Raw genomic sequence first — 20667 nt, forward strand, 5'->3', positions numbered from 1 at the left:
GGGTAGACACATGCATTTAGGGCTCCTCCCTCCCCAAACCTTACTAAAGTGACAGTAAAGGGATTTTTCAAAAACATGAACCAGATCAAATGAACAGGAGAGGAGGGAACAGCAACTCAACCCTAGAATCCAGAAAACAATATGAATGAGGACAGTCCCCAAAAAGGAGAAGTCTAAGATGGAGGTGGGAACAGCTGAGCAGCAGCCCAATTTCACCACAGAATCCCCTGCCCCAGCCCAAACCTCAGTAACTGGCAGTGCCAGGGGCTTCCGTTAGAGGGGGTGAAGGAGAACGTGAAAACACAAGGACTGGTCAAAAGTCTGAGCAGCTGCTGAACACTCTGGGGATCTTCTACACTCCCTGAGGCCGAGCGACTCCCCTTCCCACAGCCCACAGGAGGAGGCAGATTTTGTCTCTGGAGAGCGTTAAATAGAGAACCTCTATCCTGCGGGGAGGCGGGCACCAGGGACAATATGGAAAGAAGGAGGATAATGGGCAAGTTTCATACCACGGTTTGAAACCCTTAGCCTCTTCTTAACTAGACTCTCAGAATGATGGTAGACAGATCTTTACCCTCCAGACAGAAGACTGCACAAGTCTTCTCTGAAGAATCCGATCAGCCCAAAGAAAAATGACTAAACGGTCTATCAGAAGCGCCCCCAATGGAATGGCCAAGCTCCATCATACTATAGCCAAGCTGGTCATCAGCAAGCTCCTCCTACAAGCATGGAGCTTCCATCACCTTTGTGGGGCCCATGGATTAAAGCATCTCAGATGAATGGACAGCCAAGAATCACCAGACATTTGAAGAAAGCCACTAATATGACAGACAGAAGTTACAAACAAACAGAAAAGCATGCACCTTGGAGGAAAAAGAGACTCGACATGGAGAGGTATCTTCCAGAAAAAAAGGATATCATGTCACACGGAAAAAAAATATTCAGAAAAAAAAACAGAGTTCTAAGAAATTAAAAAAAAAAATGATATCAGAAATTAAAAACTCAATAAAAGGGTTGTAAGATAAAGTTGAAGTAACTGCCCAGAAAATAGAATGAAAAAGATAAGGAGATGAAAAAGACAAGAGAAAGAGATGAAAATTATGAGAACGGTCTAGGAGTTCCATTATTGAAATAAGACTTCTAGAAAAACAGAGGACACAGAGAGAAATCAGTCACCAAGGAAGCAATTCACAAAAATTTACCAAAATTTAGGGGCATGAGTTTACAGATTAAGGGGATCCACTAAGTCTCCAGCACAATGGGTGATAACAGATGCACGAGAAATCCCATCATCATGAACAGGGAGAAAGAAAAGTTTAAAAGCTTCCAGAGAAGTAAAAAACCAAAAAAACAGAAAACCCAAACTGGTCACACACAAAGGATTAAGAATCAGATTGCCTTCTAATCTTCACAAAAATGAAGCTGAAGCTAGAAGGCAATGAAGCAACCAACGCCTTAACAATTCTGATAGAAAACTATTTCTTATTTAAAATTTTAAACCCAGCTAAACTATCTCTTACATATTAGAGAAGCACCAAGTCTTTCAGATATACGAGATCTCAATTTGCCTCATATACATCTTTTCTTGAGCAGTTACTAGAGAAGGTGCTCTATTTAAACGAAAGAGTAAACAAGGAAGAAGACATCAAACTAGGAAACAAAGACTTTGCCGTGAGAGCACTGGAGGGAATTCCAAGGATAAGGAAGATCCCGGATGGCGGCTACCCCGACACAGGAGGTCCCCAGGGCAGGTCAGACAGCGCCAGGAGCAACTGCCTTCAAGGAGAGAGTATCAACAGGATCCCCAACACATATCTGGACATATTAAAAGGAGAGTAACACAGTTAGAAGGAGAATCGGGAGTCGAATTAGTGACTACACAGAAAACCAAGTTTAAAAAAAGGCAATTACTAGCTTCAGGGAAAGAATAAATTGTATAGGCAAAGTAATCATGAGACAGCAGAGCTCAGCTGTGAACAGCATCTGCCCAGTCATAATAATGCAAACTTGGAATACAGACTTCATCAAAGTTAATATAAAACTGTATTGGAAGTCTACGAGGGGGGTGGGTGGGTGGGTGTGTGTGTGTGTGTGTGTGTGTGTGTGTGTGTGTGTGTGTGTGTGTGTGTGTGTGTGTGTGTATTTGGAGGAGGCAGTAAGGACAAAGCAAGAGGGTGAGTGAGCTAAATTCTCATCTTCTGTGATGAAAAGTCAATAAGTAATGCCTAAAACAAAAAATTAAGGTATCAGCAATATAATCAAGTTGTTTAGAGATTACAGAGGTGAAAACCAAAAAGTCAGTTAAAAGGGTTGATAATGGAGAAGGGGGAATTAGAGAAGCAAAGAGGGCTATTTTTTTAAAAAAGCCTTGAGGAATTATTTGACTTTAAACTATCTCCATGCACACTTTTAATAAAAACTAAAAAGGGAACAAGGAATCCTTCTAGACACAGACATGGAACACTCTAGCAAAGTGTAAAACAGCGCATATGGAATGCTATCTTTGGAGGTGGAAAACATATGTATCTGCATAAATGTGCAAAAAAATCTCTAGAAGAATACCTAATAAACTAGAAACCATGTTTGTCTCTGGAGAGGTGAACTAGGTAGGGGTCTGATGCACAAGGGCTAAAGGGAGAATTTTCACCTTTTTAATTTGAATGTATCATCTCTCCAAAAGCAAACAAAAGAGCATGGGGAAATTTTAAACAATAAACACAATTTACACATACACATATATAAGATGCATTTTTAAATGCCTACTTCTCTCACCCACTTCACCCCCAAGGGGTTTGGTTGCCTTTTGGGAGGCGGGTGTCCCAGTATGATGTCTTAGAAAGAACCTCCCATATTCCCACCTCCCCTGAGGCAACAAAGGGCTGAGCCTGGAGCACTGAGCTCCCTACTCGATCTGCAAGTGAGCACCCTTAGACTGCTCCTGCCATCCCCCGCACTCATGCTTTACTGTTCTCAGCGGGCATTCCGTGCCAGCTCCCCTTTCTCACCTTAGGAAACCACCCTTCGAGGCTTGTAGAGCCCTGCCCACTCAGACAACCAGCACCACCTCCCCTGACCCTGGTCAGTTCTTTACTTTAAACAACTAATCTTCGTTCATTGACAAATATTAACTAAGGGCTACCACATGGCAGGTACCAGAAAATGTGCTGGAGAGACGATGATGAACAGGCAGGCAAGGATGATATCCCAGAGTTTATGGGTCCTTAAGAGTCCACATGACACATTTTAAATGTTTCATTCTACATTCAGTGAATGTGTTATCCATCCCAACCCAAACACATCTCGTTACACCCCGTCTTGTTCCACAAAGGACATGAGAAGGAAGCCACAGCTCCGAGCTTTACCTCTCCAACACACAGCAAGCTCACTGTGAATTCCAGCAGAGCAACTTTATAGCCTGGTACAGGGACACCCCTCAATGGAGTCACAAGCTGGGCCTATACATTCCATTGCCAGAACTGAATTTCCAGTTTATAGATTTAAAAAATTCTTTTTCCCCCAGCTTACATTTTCTCCATGATTTTTTTTTTGAGATATTTTTCCACTGCAGTCTATCATCACAAGTTTGCCAGAAAGCATTGAGTAATGAAAAATGAATGCATAATGTAGCAGCTGTTAATTACCATTCAAACTAAATAAAACGTTTATCATTTAATAACATCCAAAAGCATGATGTAAGTGGAAAGTTACATTCTTTTCTTATTTGTGCTCAAGGTTGTCATTTTTTCTTAAGGTTTAAAACGTGTCAACATTTCTAAGTAATTTTGTATTTCACTAATAATTTTGTGTTAAAACATAGAGCCTAAAAGGAATGAAATGCATTAACGCAGGGGTCCTTGCCATCAAGTGTAACATCGCCCCACAGCTGGGAGGTTGTCCAGGGAGCAAGAGTTATCACAACACAAAACCGTTGAGTCGACCACTTAGGAATCAGACCCCAAAGGCATCCTTCTCTGGTTTGTACCACCGCCTCCTGACCGACACGGTGGTTTCGCCGTGCTGGTTACTGAGTGTCAACATCCGCCATCATGACACAAACACAAAACGCAGCAGCTGATCTGCAAAACTGTCCATGTCCCTGAAGGTGAAGCGTGGTACGGTCAGTGAGCTTGGAAAGGCCATGAAATAGTCAGGTGGACTCATGACCGGATGCCAGAGTTACCATGAACAGTAACACCCTGGGCCCGCAAGAGACTGTGCAGACACTGAAGGAGTGAAAGAACTTTGGGGAAAACTGGTGACCCCTCCAGTAAGTCTGTAAAAATTTTCCTCTACCCCGGGCTGCAGAAATCAAGAGTGACATGAAGAATGCTGGACTATGCCCTCACAAGATTTTGTCCAGAAAAACAAACAAACAAAAAAAACCCCCAAAAACCCTGAATTAATTTTGTACTCAATCGAAGAATTAGCATCTACTTGCAATTACAACCAAATTACTATTGCACGTAAGATGAAATAAACCTATGTTCACAATTTGCAATGTCATTTTTCAAGCCCAGTCAAAACTCCACCCCCCCTCCACCTTACTATCAATAGTAAAACTTTGGTCCCTGTTTTAAGTGATCTTTTTTTTCTGGAACCAGTTATTTTCAGATCGTCAAAATCTCCTTCATCTCATGCCATTAAGCTCAGAGTATGAAAGGCTGCATACCAAAGATGTTAATGGAGGTGATCTCTGGGTGATAGAATTATAGCTATACTCTCTTTTGCTTAATACATATATATATATTTTTTTCAGGATGAACATATAATACTAAAGTTTTTAAAAAGTTACACATATATATTTTAAGAGCACTATGACAGTGCTTCCCTGTCACTCCCGAACCTCTCTTTTACTAATGAAATCTTATTTCATTCTGGTATTTAGATAAAATGTGCTTTGTTGGAGCTCCCTCAGCTCTAGGAAAGAACCAGGAGTAGTCCAAACCAATCATGAACATGCTAAGTCCCCTTTGCCAACAATTGGTTTAGAGGTTGACATGGGACCAAGTTTTAGCCAATGAGACATAAGGGGATACCTGCTGAGGAGTTTCTGATTGAGAGGGAGAGAGAGAGAGGGAGAGAGGGAGAAAGAGAATAGGAAAAGAACTTAAACCTCCACTCCCTTCATGCTTTTGGATATTATCACATGAGGATGTGATGCCTAGAGCTATGGCTGCCATCTTGTAACCATGAGGAAGAAGCCAAGAAAATTCCAAAGAAGTCTGTTTTTGAGCTGCTGAATTAACCCTGAAATCATCCACGTTCAGACTTCTTGTCGTGTGAGGTAATAAATTCCTACCACTTAAGCCACTTTAATTGGTTGCTATGTTTCTTTGTGATGTTCAGCTTCACAAAGGTGTGTGAACCACCATTTTACAGTTTTCCATCAAGAGAGACCACAAATGGTTTTTGTTTTTTTGTTTTTTGTTTTTTGTTTTTTGTTTTGGCAAAGACACATAACTATCTCCAAGAGCTATCACTGTATGACCTGAGATTGTGTCTCTACAACCCTCCTTGCAAGGCTCCATCTGCTGGTCTTAGGAGTAATAGAGTGGGGTCCAGCTTGGGTCATACCCGCGGGGTTTGGCTAACTCTGTCAGTAACTTGGGGCACTTGTACCTGAGGCCCTCTACCTCGGAGGGTATCTCCTAGGCACACCTGGATCCCTGCTCAGGAGTTCCCAGAGCGGGAATCCTTGATTCCCAACTGAGAACTCAGGGTCCTAGGGGTTGCAAAGTCGAACACAGGGGCTGGGCAGTTTACACGAATGAGCACACCAGGCCAAGTGAGGACGAGGGAGCTGCCGCACTCACACCCCCTCCAAAGTGGCAACTGCCATGTGGGAGCACAGGCCCAGTGCTGCCAGATGTTCTGAAATTTTCTAAACAACCTAGACATCTGGATTTTTTTAAGCTACCATCTCCCAATTTTTAAAAGCTGGTGACTAATTCAGGTGTCCCTGAAACTCCACGTGGACCAAACCGAACTTATCCGAGAGCTAGATCCAGCCTCCCGCTGCCAGTTTACAATCTCTGGACTGTTCTCATGGAACAATCGTGTTAACACTTGTGTACAGCTTTAAAATGGCCAGCGCCCTTTTCTGCTCCCTCTTACTGTGTGCAAGGACAGAAGGGCTCCCCCCCAAACCCAGAGCCATTTACAGGAAAGAAAATCTTCTTGCCGCTCCCCAAAGATCGATGACACCGGGCTGGGTGCTGCCCTTTTCATCGTGTACCCAAGAACACGTAATGAAGAAAGCAACTGCTCAACTCTGCCGAGGCCAAGGGACTTGCTGAGAGGGGACCCCGCGCGTTGAACAGGAAAAGCTCACCGTTTAGAGATGCCCCGGTTTCTCTGTCCTGGCCGCACTGGCTAGGACTTCTAGTACGGCGCCGAATAGAGGCAGTGAAAGGGACAGCCTTACCCTGTTGCTCGTCTTAGACGGGAAGCATGGACTTTCACTACTAAGTACGACATTAGATGTAGGCTTTTTGTAGAAGCTTTTTATCAGGTTGATGAAGTTCCCCTCTATTCCTAGTGTTCTGAGAGTTTTGATCATGAACGGACATTGAATTTTGTCAGGTGTTTTCTCTGCACCGATTAATATGGTGATGGGTTTTTTCTTCTTTACACTGTTATACGGATTGATTTCTGGATAATAAACCAGGCTTGTGTCCCTGGGAGAGTTCCATCTGGCCAGGGCCTGGGTTTCCAGACACTTCAGAGGCGCAGTTGCCTCTGTAACAAAGTGGAAACACCAACCCTACCTCACAGAATTGTGCTGAAAATTAAAAAAGAGTGAATGTATTCTGTGTATGTGTCGAACGGGACTGTGGACCCAAAGTCCCATTCAAATAGAGGCCGAGAAGAAACCCTACAACAACTTTTCAACAATTCTACTTTTCAAGCTTTTTCCACACCAGGCACTGCATGAAGCATAGTAAGTACCCTAGTTCCACGTGTCCTAAAGTGTGGCGAGGTGATTTTAAGTGCCTCTCAGGTTAATAATTTTTATTTTAATAATTATATATTCTTTTCAATGTGCATTAGAAAAAAATATATAGCTGTCATGTCTAACATCTGATTTCATGTACAATGACATACTAGCTTACCTTTAGTGAGTTTTTACTAAGTTCCGGGCATTGTTCTAAGCACTTTATACTCAATAGTTCATTCAATCTTCACATCAGCCCTGGACGGTAGGTCACAGTTATTATAATCCTCTCTTACAATTAAGAAAACAGAGGCACAGAGAGGGTAAGAAGCTTGCTCAGGGTCACACAGCAAGGGAGCAGCAGGGCTGGGATGTGAACACAGGCAGTCCTGTCCTAGGATTTATGCTCTAAACTAACACAGTGTACTACCATTTTTTGCTTAGTCTGAAATAGATTCTGGGGGAGGCAACTTATAAGAAAAATATTAAGTTAATACGGATGTAATTTATATGAGGTTTAGTAATAGGAAAAACTGATGTCAGAATAGCAGTTACTCTGGGGAGTGTTGAAGAGGTGTTACTGGGAATAAGGTGTGAGGAAACGTTCTGGAAATATTTTACGTCTTGGTCTGGGGGTGATTATATGATTGCAGACAGGTAAAAATTAATTTGGGGCTGGATATTTTAAATTTGTATACTTTACACACTCTACCGTGTTTTGCCTCCATGAAGCTTAATAATAATAATAATAATAATACATAAACATGGAAGGAACGTGGGAAGGTTTTTAGCTTGGAAAAGCCTGCGTTACAGTCTTCACGGCAAGCTGCAAGATGGATACTATCACTCCCCTTTAATGGATGAAGAAACTGAGGCTGGAGGGGAGAAGACATCTGCCCACAATCTCACAGGGAGTGAGAGACGGTTGGTTGCAAATCCAGAGCTGGCTCAGCCCCAGGCCTGGTACCACTCTCTTCCCTTCCAAGGTGACAGCATTATACCATTTCCAGGCAGCTGGCCGGGCCTGGGCCTCGGGCAGCCAGAGGCGCTGAGCGCTGGAGCTGGAGAGGGCCCATGCCCGTATTTGCCCAGGCTCTCCGCTCTCCCTCACCCTCCTGGGGCCGCGAACACAGATGTTCAGCTGGCTTTTTCCCTTTTTCAGTCACAGCTCTCCTGTCGCCCAGAACTGCCTGCCAAACTCCACATTCTTGGCGAGAACTGTAGGCAGGCAGGACAAGAGGGGTCTGGGCACAGCAAGCAGGCTCCAGAGGTGGCTCTAAGACCCTCGGTGGGCTCCCCAAAGGCACTCCCCAGCTGGAGAGGCCCTGCCCAGGTGTCCCGTGTGCCCGTCGCAGGCCCCGCGCACCCCCAGGCCGGCTCACCTTGCAGCATGCTCCGGTAGGCTGTGTCCGCGATGGCGTAGATGTGGGGCGGCATCTCGTGCCTCTTCTTGCCCTTGTACATTTCGACGATCTTCTCCGAGTAGATGGGCAGTTGCTTGTAGGGATTGATCACCACGCAGAAGAGGCCGGAGTACGTCTGCCAAATGGAGAACCCAAGCTTACTTCCAGAACGTGGCAAGGAGGAGAGCTTGGGTGCCCTGCCCACGGGACCCCAGCCTGCTAATGCCCACCACAGCCTGCACTGACCCAGGCCACTGTGGACATCTTCCTGCTCCATCCTCATGGTAGCACTGTCGGACACATTCGTATTCTCACTCCAGAGATGGGGAAACTGAGGCGCAGAGTCCTGGTGGGAACCCCTTGGCATTACTGATATGCAACGTATGGGGGAGAGAAGGGACACCTATGTCATAGTTTACAATTGTGTATTTAAAACAGCTCTGGGTTCAGAGCCCAGCTCCACGACTACCTGTCACTTCACCTCTCTGAGCCTCAAGGGCTTAAATTTACTTAAAAGCTACCATTTACTGAGCCCGTCCTATGTGCTGGCCACGGACCTAAACGCCTCACTGGCATCTTCTTATTTGATCTTCGTATCTATCCACAATTTCTCTGCTGCCCATTTGACAGGTGAGGAAACTGAGGCTTGATGAAGCTGTCACCAGGCCACACAGCTGGTGGGAAATTTAGAACTAGAAATTACAACTGTTTACCCCAGATCTCATACTCTCGACCATTAACCAAGTACCCCCCATCTATAAGACGAGGACAAACACAACTGTCCCTAGAAAGGAACAGTACTGACACCTGCTCCAACACGGATGACCCCTGAAAGCCTTATGCTGAATGACAGAAGCCAGTCACGAAAGGTGACATATCCTAAGATGCCCTTTCTGTGAAATGCCCAGAACGGGCAAACCCACAGACAGGAGACAGACCGCTGGTCTCCAGGGACTGGAGAGAGTGGGGTGTGGCTGCTGATGGGGACTGAGCTCCCCCCTTCGGGGTCACGAGAGCTTCTGGGGCTAGACAGCGGTGACAGCTGCACAGCATTGTGAGTGTGCTTGGTGCCACCCAACTGTATCCTTTAAATTGGATTTCTAGGCCGCTTATGCTATATTTTACAACTTTTTTAAACTGCGTGTTTTAGTATATGGATTTTACCACAATTAACAAAAATAATAGTTGTCCTGCCTTACCAAGTTCACAGGAGCGTCTGGAAATAACCGGAACAGGGCACGGGGTGGGAAGGCGCTCCGCAAGCCCCGAGGCGCTGCCACCGGGGCCATGACCATTCCCTGCCGCTCATCAGCTTTACCCATGGGTCGAGCTCACAGCTCAGGTGACAGTCTCTAACCTGTCCCTCAGGAACCGCTTTCCCCAAATGATAGTGTCAGTGCTGCCCAAGGCTCTGATGGCCACGGAGGATGTCTTCCCTCCAGCTCCCCGAGAAGTGGCTAAAGGGAGAGGAGCAGATAGTCCACCTCTGGGTCACGCTCACACCAAACACCAGAGAGGGTAAGCGATTTGACCAGAGTCACCGAGCAAGACCCTGGCAGCACCAAGCCCAGCTCAACCACTCCCAGGTATGAGCACTGTCCACGAGGCTGTCCCACCTATGCCCATCGCACGGAAACGGAAACGATCGACCACTGGTCCATTCGCTCATCCATTCATTCGATGTGTATGTCCTAGACACTGTGCAAGGTGCTGGGGTTACAGTAGGGACCAAAAACACAAGGCCCTGCCCTCGAAGGACTTTCAGTCACTTCTTCAGCCGACTGGAGAGTAGGGGTCCCTCCGGGGCTCAATCTGCTAAGAGACAACAGCTTGTGATGGGCCAGGGAGGGGGTGGATGGTATTCTTCTAAAGGTGCAGGACCTGTGGGGGAAGAAGGGAGTACTTCCCACCTTTCCCCTAAAAAGAGCAGGAGTGAGGCTGACATAAGGCCTGTCTAAACATCCATCAGCCATTAATGAGCACCTACTGTGCACCAGGTCTACGCTAGATGCTGGAGAGCAATGTATCAGCAAAAGCCCCTGCCTCTAACAGCCCACGGATCAGAAGCGGGATGAGGACACTTTAAAATAACATCAGAAGAACAACGATGGGGCCCCAAGGAGTAGGGGAACAGAGCAGAGAAGGCCCTAAGCCATGTTGGAGGTGCTCAGAAAAACGTCCTGGGGGAGGTGTTCCCTGCACTGAGTCTTAACAGACAAGGTGTTCACCAGCTCAGAGGCCGGCAAAGGCACAGAGGCAAAAAAAAAAAAAAAAAAGGTTGGAGTCAGGGAAGGGGAGACATGTACGGGTGAACTGCACGCAGTTTGGTGCTGCTGGTGCCTAAAGGAAAAATGATGGTGTGTGGAGCGGGGCAGGGGTGCCCTGCAGAGGTAAGTGGGAGGTCGGGGCAGGACCCACATCCAGCCAGATGGGTTGGTTCACTGTCTGCCCAGACCCCTCCTGTCCAGCCAGCAAACACCAGCCACAAGTGCCCTGAGGGCAGGGAGGCCCCTCTGCCTCCTCTTCAGTCCCCACACAGGCCTTGGCATACAGTAGGTGCACACTGAAGGCTTGCTAACTGAATGCCTGAGGGGTAAGTGAGCTACAAAGCTTCCTGGAGCAGGGGCAGTGCTGCCTTGTCTCCACAACTGGGGCCTTGCATTGGGCCAGCACACAGTAGGTACGCAGCACACGTTTGTTGAGAGGGTGGCACGTGTCCTGTTCGTCTGGGTCCTGGTCCCCAGCATGCGGCCCCCTGTAGAGCGAGTGCCAGTAAACGATGGGTTGAACGAAGGTCAACCAAGCCCTAGGTCTCCTTCAGGTCTCAGCTCCACCTCTGCGCCTTCCAGGGCCACACCTACTGCTGCTGCCATGACCTTTTTAGGATGTGGGTATCATTTACAGCCCGAACTGCACCTCCCCAAGCCTTTGACTTGGAGACAGTAAAGGGCAGTGGTTAAGGATACAGAATTGAGTTCTGGGGATTGGATTTAAACTCTTAAACTCTTATTCTGCTCCTTCCCAGCTGTGTGGCTCTGGGCAAATCTCTTAACCTCTCTGAGCCTCCGCCTCTTCTGACGAATGGGAGGGGATGAATGTGTGTAAAAGCAGCTCCTTCATAAGTTCGCTATAACTTACGAAGATGACACTTGTGAAGCATTTAGCACGGTGCCTGGCATATACCAGGTGCTCAGTACATGACTACACATGCCGTGCTCCCTGTTTCATGATGACGAAAACCCTGCCGTCCTGGAACCGTCACACGCGCCATTCCCCCTACCCAGAACACTCCTCACCCCAATCTTCCCAGAGCCATTTCCGTCTCCCCTTTCAGGGCTCAGCCTAAATGTCACCTTCTGGACTGTAAGCCACACACCGTCATATCTCGAGCACCCAGTACAGGGTCGGGCACTTGGCAAGACACTCAGTAAATATTTGCTGGACGAATTGAATAAAAGAAAACAGGCAGGCACGCGTGGCCCTCCCGACTGCATCGCCAGCCTCTGAAGGAGAACCGTTGCTTTCCTCCTGTTTGCTAGGACGCCTCCTGGAGCTGTGCAAACAGCAAGCACTTAATCCACACTTCCAAACAGATCTGAATCTCTCTGTTCAGTCAGCAAACCTTTCCAGGGTACAGGGCCCCAGAGGAAGGACCGGGCAGGCAGCAGCCCACCCACGCGGGGCAGCGGGGCTTCAGCGTCTGGAGGCTCCGACTCCGTGGCTCAACCTTGCTTAACGTCGCCCGCCCGGCCCACCTTGGCTATGCTTCTACCTCCTCGACCCCATGAGCCTTTCTCCAGCTGGTCAGCTTCAGAGGTTTCAGCACCCCCAACCTCCTGTCCCGGCCAGCATCTCAGGGCCCTGTGCCACACTAGCAGGTCCCAGCCACGGGCCCAGGGTTTCCCTCTTGTGACCGTATTAGGAAGCGACTCCAGCTTTTCCCTGACACTTTATATGGTCAGCTGTGGAGTCCTGAGCAGCCGTGGAGCCCAGAGCTGCTCCCACAGCTCTGGCAGAAACGAGGAACAGCGGGGGGAAGATGGACGGACTCTGGCTTTAAGTCACACGGGCCTGAGTGGGACCTAGGCCCTGCCCTCATTACCTGTGTGACTTGCATTAAGTAGCCAAACCCCTGAGCCAACTCTAGAAAACGATGGATAACTCTACTTCATCCAGTTGTAACTCAGTGTCACAGCTTTCTGAACATCTATCTACAGACACAGTCCACCAAGAATGTATATTTGCTGCAGCCTTGATTTTAACAGCAAAGAGTAGAAACAACCTCAATGTCCATCAGTGGGGGACCAGCTCAATAATTATGGCATGCTGCTGTTAAAATGAATACATATATACACACACACGTTTACTTGTACCAATATACCTATATTTGCCTGTATATAAAATATTGCTGGAAAGCTACATAAGAAACTGGTGACTACAGTTTCTCTAAGGAGGGGAGGTGGAAGGTGAGGAATGGGGATAAAAGGGAAAGTTCTAAATACTTTCATGTACTATTTTATTTAATATTTGCATGTAGTACCCATCTAAAAAATGTTTCAAGTCTGACCAGATAGTATGAACAGACACAGAAATAGCCACAAGGCATGGTTAAGTGAAAAAAGCAAGCTACATGGGGACATCTGGGAGGGTTATTTTATCTGTTACATGCGCCCATACCGGGCTCTCTAAAGAGGGGGTGCCCTGGCCTTTTATGATGTTCATTTTAAAATATTCTCTTGTAGTCTTTGCATGGAGAGCCTTGTGTTATTGGGAAGGTTTTTAGAGGCAATAATGATTTGAAAGATCTAGACAGCTGGTTCACAGGGCTCTGCAAAGGGCAGCCTCCAGTTCCATTTTCTTCCCACCCTCCAGGACCCTCTGGCACCCAGGAGGTCTCTGCTCACAGCCTGCTCCCCGTGTCCTTAAGCAGACACTCCTTCCAGAGAAGGCTAAGTTCTCTGGGCCAGGTGTCTAAGAGGAAAACATCATCACTTGTTGGAGTTCGGAAGGAAGGCCTCTCCATACCCCCGGTCTTCCCAGAACAGTAGAATCAGAACTGAAAATATATCCTTTAGGGTTCGTGGGTGGGAAATTTGGGCTTGGAGGCCCAACGAACAGGAAGGCACTTCCCCCTTTGCTCTGGACCATGTTCCCAATCCCAGGGGCTCAGTGCAGGGTGGAAGGTCCAACTGTCTACAGGGACCAAGCAGGTAAGATGTGAGTGAAGGTGGTCAGGTGTGAGGGGAAACAAATAGGCACAGTGATTGATGGCCACCAACACTCACCCCCAGGGCATGGGAGACGACAGGGAGTGGTAGGACTTGCGGAAAAACAATACACACAGCCCATCTAACAGGGACTTGTCACCTGGCAACCTGGGTCCAGGGTACTAGGGCCTCTGCTTTTTCAAGCAATGCCAGAAACAGAGATTTTCTTTGTTTCTTAATATATTGAATTAACTTTTATAAAAGCACCCACTTGGCCACCAGCTCGCAATCTCTAGCTTAGCACCCAGTACGTGCTCAAGAATTCACGAGAAAAGGTTAGATTCCTTCCTTCTGTGTGCTTAAAGCTTGCCCAACTCAAAGCCAAATGCCCCCATGGTGCTATGCCCACCTGCCCCAGTCCAGACTTATTACCTCCTGCTCCAAGCCTCCTGTTACCCTAGGTCCCTTTACCATCCTAAGTTGTCACTCCAGCCTGGAGGAAGGCAGAACTTGTCTTAATCCTGGCTCTGCCCACTTTCAGCAATGGACTAAGCATATCTGAGCCTCGGTGTCCTGGTCTCTAAAATGGGATAATAGCCTCTGTGTCATAGAGTTACTGGAAGGATTAAATAGGACAGCAGTTAAAAGCACAGGTCCTAGGGCCAGCCTGCCTGGGTTTAAGACCCACTTGTTTCTCATCAGGTGACTTCTCTAAATCCTAGTCTCTTTACTGGCAAAAATGGGGCTAATAGTACCTCTCTCTTACATAACAGGAACAGTGGCAATAAAAATGTTAGTATAAACTCTTAACTAGTAAATTTTAAATGAATAGTAGCTGCTATCACTGTCCTGCGGGCAATGAGGCTCCTTTGAGAGTCTAATGAAAGCTAAGACCCTCTCTGCCCAGTAAGAAATGCACATAGGCACACACTTTTCCTTAAATCTCAGGAGACTGACAAACTCCCCGGCACCTATTCACAGGTGCTGAGTTTAGAGCTCATGTTTTAGGAAGGATATTTAAATACTGGTTGAGAGGGCAGAGCTCGTGTTAAATGTACAACACAATACATTTTTAACTATCAGCACCGTGTTGTACAGAGGTCTCTCGAGCTTATTCATCTGGCATAACACATTTTATGGCCCTTGATTGCAACTCCCCATTCCCCTCTCTGCCAGCCCCTGGCAACACCATCCCACCTTCCGATTCTGAGTTTGCCTATTTTAGATGCCTCATGTAAGTGGGATCATGCAGCATGTGTCCTGTGTCTGGCTTGTTTTACTCATCATCACGTCCTCATATGTTGTCACGTTTGGCAGGATTTCCTTTTTAAAGCTGTGTAATATTCCATTGTGTGGATATACCATCTTTTCTTTATCCATTCATGATTTTAGAAGCTGTCATATTTGCATCTAGTTCATGCGTGTCTTATATTCCTCCCCTTAATAATAAAGCCTCAGAGCAAGGACTGGGCCTTGTTACTTGTCAGAGAGGTAAGGAGAGTGAAGAACACATGAACATGACAGTCGGACAAGTCAGAGTCTGATCCAGGTCCCTTCCCAGGCAAGTCATGTCACCTCTCTGCCCCGGTCACTGCGTGTGCAGGGTAGGATATAAGTTCCGCTCTCACCAGTGTTGTAAGGGATGAAATGGGATGGAGAGGACTTGGGACAATACCAGTACAGGCATCCTTCACTGAGCTCCTTCCACCTGAGACCACAGTCCCATCCCCTAGAGCCCAGTGCTACAGGGTCATGAAAAACTCCAGGCAGGCAGAACCCAGCCAGCAACAACATCCAAAAGAACAAGGGAATACTAGACCAGGAATTAGCACACCCACATGTGCTTATCTGTGGCGGGTCAGGCAAGTCACTGGACATAGCTGAGCCCAGAACCTGCATCTCTAAGACGAGTCAGGACTTTCTGTCTCCTCTAGACTCTTCTGGATCCAAGAGGACAAGATATCTGACAGGATGTTCTCAAAGGCACATCCTTTGAGGTAAGCCTTGCAGAACAGAGGAGATAGTCCAGCAAGCCCAGCTGTCTGAGCATCATCCGCCACCCGCGTGTAAACACGGGCCATGCCTTCTGCCCTTATACGCTGGCACAGTGACTTGCTCTGCCCCCCATTTTACTTCTTTATCTCTTCGTCATGGACAACAGTTTCTATTTAAGTGACTAAATGGACCAGAAAGGATCGAGACAGGAGTAGGCGCGTGGTCACAAGGGTGAAAGGCTTTTCAACTAATCTGTCCGAAGAAGCATGGCAGGAATTTGAAGCTTTGATGCATTTTTAATCTGCTATCAGAAGACATTTTGAGTCTCGGGAACTTCATAAGCCCCTCATTTTTTGATTTCTATTTTGGCCTCAAAGACATGTCAGAAGACCGCAGGTGAGATTCATACAGCGGCCCATCCTCGACCTCCCTTGATGGAGAGGACACGCCTTAGAATGACAACCTGGTCCCAAAAGGAACCCAATTTTCTCTCTAGCTCCTTGCAGGCTAGCGTCCTTAGATATGACAGCCACAGCTTGATAATATCTCCATTTGAGGGGTGCCTCAGACAAAAGGGACTATCCCTGAAGGAAGCAAAGATGGCCGTTAGCACTCTGAGCCTCAGCTTGCTCACCTGTACAATGGGACAAGCATACCTATTCAGTGGCTGTTGTATTAAGTGAGAGAAAGCATGGCAAAGTAGAGCACCTGGCTTAGAGGAGGCATTTATGGAATTATGAGTTGTTTCCTTGTTTTCCCTTGGCTCTTAAAAGCCACTGAAGCCCCTTCCGAACTACCCATTAGAAGAATGAAAAATCGAAGATGGCATATCCACGGGATAGATTACATCGTTCTTAAAAGAGTATTCTGGGGTGGGGGACGGTTGGGACTGAGATGTGGGGATGCTAAGCACTGACTTGTATATGGAAAAGAGCCCAGGTCGCTGACCTGCGTGCACTGGCTTTTAAATATGCAAACACGGACCATTCTCACCAAGAGACACCAACAACGCACCTACATCTTATCAGCTGTTATCGCTGGGGGAGGACCGATTTTGTGTTTGCTATGCTTTTCTAAATTTTCCAAGTCTTCTGTAAGGATTGTGTCTTATTTTCCTAATTAGGAAAAAAAATCTGCAGGATAGTTTTAGAGATGACAAAGGGCTTTCTGTAGTTTTCACATGGCAAAACGTACAGGGAAGGACCACAGGGCATAACGACAGAAGTGCCTGTTTCCACAAGTCTGCGAAAAAGCCATGAACATCCGACTAGTAATAACAAACCTGACCATAACAACAACAAAACCAACCAGAACACCTAGCATTTTGAGCACTTACAACGTGCCAGGAGGCATGTCAACTCCTTTATTTTTAGAGTAACCACTCTGTGAGGCTGGTGCTGGGCTTGTGTCCACTTAACGGAGAAGGAAAAGGAATTTCAGAGAAATTAGGTAACTTGTCCAAGGGGTCAGCATGTCTTTTCTGAGAGGCAAGACAAAGGCTGGGCTGGGGGACTCCCGGCCCCCCAGCCTGGCACCACCAGGTTACCACGTCCCTCTATACCCTGGAGAGTTGGTCCAACCCCACAAAGAATCTGTGCCTCCCCCAGTCACAGCCTCCCATCATCTAGTCCAGGTTGTCCACCAGAACTTTCCATGATGATGGAAATGTTCTACACCTGTGCTGTCTCATACAGCAGTGTAGCTGTTGGACACTTGACATATGGCCAGTGCAACTGAAGAAATGAATTTTTAAGTATTGATTTTTAATTAATGTACATCTAAATTATTAGCCAGTGGCTGCCATATAGGACAGTGAGGCTCTAGTCCACTCTGATCTGTGCAGTTGACCCAAGGAAGTCCAGGTCCAACCGGTCCATTCCCATTCATGACAGGGATGGCCTCACAGAACCAGATCGTCAAGCCTCCCGGCTGGCTGCCAGGATGGACCAGCCTTCCGAAGGAGGTTATGAGCTCTTTATTTCCAAGATGGAGAAAGAGTAGGGGACTACTTCACTGAAATCTACTGAGTATTTACCACGTGCCTTGGCGCTTAGCATATGTGATCACATAGAATCTTTGCACCTCCTTCACGTGGGGACGGTGCTTATTCCCATTTCACGGATAGGAACACTGAGTCTTCGGGAGGCGAGATAACCTGTTCAGTGCCGCAGAACTAGGAAGGGCAGGACTGAGATGAGAACCCAGGTCTGAACGATTCCATTTTTACCATGTAGCCGCCCTCAGTGAGACCTTCAGCACCCCAACCTGCGCCCCGGACACCTCTCTAAACCTCGCCCTTCCCTTAGGGATGCAGGAGGCCAGGAAGGAAGGACCGGCCACCCCACGATACTCACGTAGATGAGTCCCGAGAAGTATCTCTCCCTCAGGTTGTGCAGCACCGAGGCTTCGTTGAGGCACGTCAGCTCGGCCATGTCCTCCACCTTGGAGAACTTGGGCGGGTTCATCTTCTGGATGTCATCTTTGCCGACCGTCACCTTCTTGCCGTTCTCCACCAGCTCCACGATCACCTCGTCCCCCTTCTCCTCCTTGATGCTGGCCGCCTCGAAGCCCTGCTTCTCCGAGGGGATCCAGACCAGCTTCTTGGCGGCCCAGTCGGCCTGGGCCACTGGGCTGTTGATGAAGTTTTTGTCCACAAAGAGGAATTTCTCATCTTCGCTAAGCTGGCCCTTCTGTGCCATGGTGCCTGGTTGGTCCCCTGTGGAATAAGGCGACAGGGTCAGAATCAGGCCAGAACCAAGAGCTGAAGGCAGACGAAGCCCTCGCCTCACCGCAATTGGGAAGGCGGTCTACGGAGACGTTCCACAAAGGACACAGGTGTCCCCTGCAGTACTGTCTATGTCGTGAAAGAATGGAAGTAACCCAGAGGCCCTTCAGGAAAGGATCTGCATCACTGCCTATTGTCCATCAACATGGCGTTGCACGTGTAACACAATGAAGTACTACCCAGGGGTTAAGAAGCGAGAAGCACATCTACGTATTGACATAGAAGGATATCAAAGTCTTACTGTTCACTGAAAAAATAAAAGGGCCGTTAAACTAGAGTTCCCATATGATCTAACAATTCTATTCCTAGGTATCTATGCAAGAGAAATGAAAACATACAGCCACGCTAGAACTTGAATGGGAAGGTTCATAGAAGCACGATCTGCGATAGCCAAAAGTATACAAAATCCCAAATGTTCATCAACAGATGAATGGATAAAATGTGACATATCCATGCAATGGAAAAGTACTCAGCCATAAAAAGGAATGACGTGCTCACATATATGGGAACATGGATGACTCTGAAAATGTTATTCTAAGTGAAAAAAATCCAGTCACAAAGGGCCACACATTGTATGATTCCATTTACATAAAGTGTCCCAGAATAGGCAAATCCACAGAGACAGAAAGTAGATTAGTGGTTGCCTACGGCTGGGAGAGAACTAGTGGGTGACACCTAAGGGGTGCAGAGTTTCTTTTCTGGGGTAATGAAAATGTTCTAGAATTTACTGTAGCAATGGATGTATAACTCCAGGAATATGCCAAAAGCCATTGAACCGTACGATTTAAGTGGGAGAATTGTGTGGTACGTGAATTACCTCTCAATAAAGCTTTCTAGAAAATGAAATAAAAGGGGAGATTGTAAAACAGTAGATATAATATTGCATTTTATTTAAAATATTTAGAATCATATAGGCAAAATAACTGGAGAACTATGCACTTATCGAGTACACTAATAAAGTGATTTTTACTTTCTATTATTGTTTTCCAATTTTTCAATTGTGGTAAAATACACGTAACGTAAAATTTAGTATCTTAACCATTTTTAAGTGTACAGTTCAGTGGCATTAAGTACATTCACACTGCTGTGTAACCATCACCACCATCCATCTCTGGAACTCTTCATCTTGCAAAATGAAAACTCTGCACCCATTAAACACTAACTCCCCGTCTCCCCTCTCCCCAGGCCCTGGCAACCACCACCCTTCTTTCTGTCTCTATAACGTGACTACTCTAAGTACCACGTATAAGTGGAATCATACAGTATTTGTCTTCTTGTGAGTGGCTATTTCACTCAGCATAATGTCTTCAAGGTTCATCCATGTTTGTCACATGGGTGGCATGTTGTATGGATTGACTACACCTTATCCATCTGGAAGTATCTATTTATCACTGATGGACACGGGTCACTTCTACACTTTAGGTATTGTGACTAACGCTACTCTGAACACAGGTGTACTCTTATGTATTTTTATATTTGTATTTTTTATAATTTTTTGTTAAATTTATGAAAATAGATATTTTTTACAAAGACCTTCAAATAGCCAATACGCATAAGAAAAAGATGTCCAATCTCACTGGTAAGTGAAGAAAAGCAAGTTAAAGCAATGAGATATTGACCTCCACCTATCAGCGTGGCTAAAATGGAAACCATTGATAATACCCAACGTTGTCAAGCGCATAAGGGCCAGGCCTCTGCACCCACCACTCTTAGGATGGAAGAGCCTAAAAAATCTATGCAGAGCCCTCGACCTGCAATTGCATTTCTAGAAATTTAGCCAAGGAAACAGACAAAGGTAACAGAGGTACAGGAATGTGCACCACACTGCTGTTTGGAACTGCCAAACCTGCAAGCAATCTCAGTGGCCTTGAGTAATAAGCACCTTGTGAAGCTGTAGAACACCCAGTCAACGGAATGCTATAATTCCACAAGAATTCAAGTTGTGGACTTTTATTTATGTCCCACAAAGACTTTTTTCCCCCTTTCATTTAAACATATTTATTAAAGTGTCATTTACATGCCATAAAATTCTCATTGTAAATGTACAACTCAATTCCAGAACATTCTCCTCACCCCAAAAGGTGTTCCTTCATGCTGATCTGTAGTCCCTGTTCCCACCCCCAACCCCTGGCAACCACTAACCTACTCTCTGTCTCCACTGATTCACCTTTTCTGGAGATTTTAGATCAACAGATCATACAATAGGTGACTTTTGGCCAAAAATACTTAAGATATATTTCTAAGTTGGAAATATGTTTAAATGGAATACTCAGGGATAAAAAGAAACAAACTACACAATAAAAAGGACAAATCTAAAAAGCATATGATATGCTCAGTGAAAGA

General features: G+C 46.4%; 1 protein-coding gene across 1 annotated transcript in view; it reads right to left on the reverse strand.

Moving 5' to 3' along the window:
• Positions 1-20667, reverse strand: part of LOC105290973 (myosin-11-like) — a 116507-nt gene that overhangs the window by 73282 nt on the left and 22558 nt on the right. Inside the window, exons 4-5 of the mRNA XM_023529667.1 lie at positions 17894-18255; positions 8317-8473 (exon numbers count right to left, since the gene is read on the reverse strand). Of these exons, the coding sequence (XP_023385435.1) occupies positions 8317-8473; positions 17894-18238 (502 nt within the window). The 5' untranslated portion in view covers positions 18239-18255. The remainder of the gene's footprint in view (positions 1-8316; positions 8474-17893; positions 18256-20667) is intronic.

This window comes from Pteropus vampyrus, unplaced genomic scaffold, assembly GCF_000151845.1.
Source record: "Pteropus vampyrus isolate Shadow unplaced genomic scaffold, Pvam_2.0 Scaffold40, whole genome shotgun sequence".
NCBI lineage: Eukaryota > Metazoa > Chordata > Mammalia > Chiroptera > Pteropodidae > Pteropus > Pteropus vampyrus.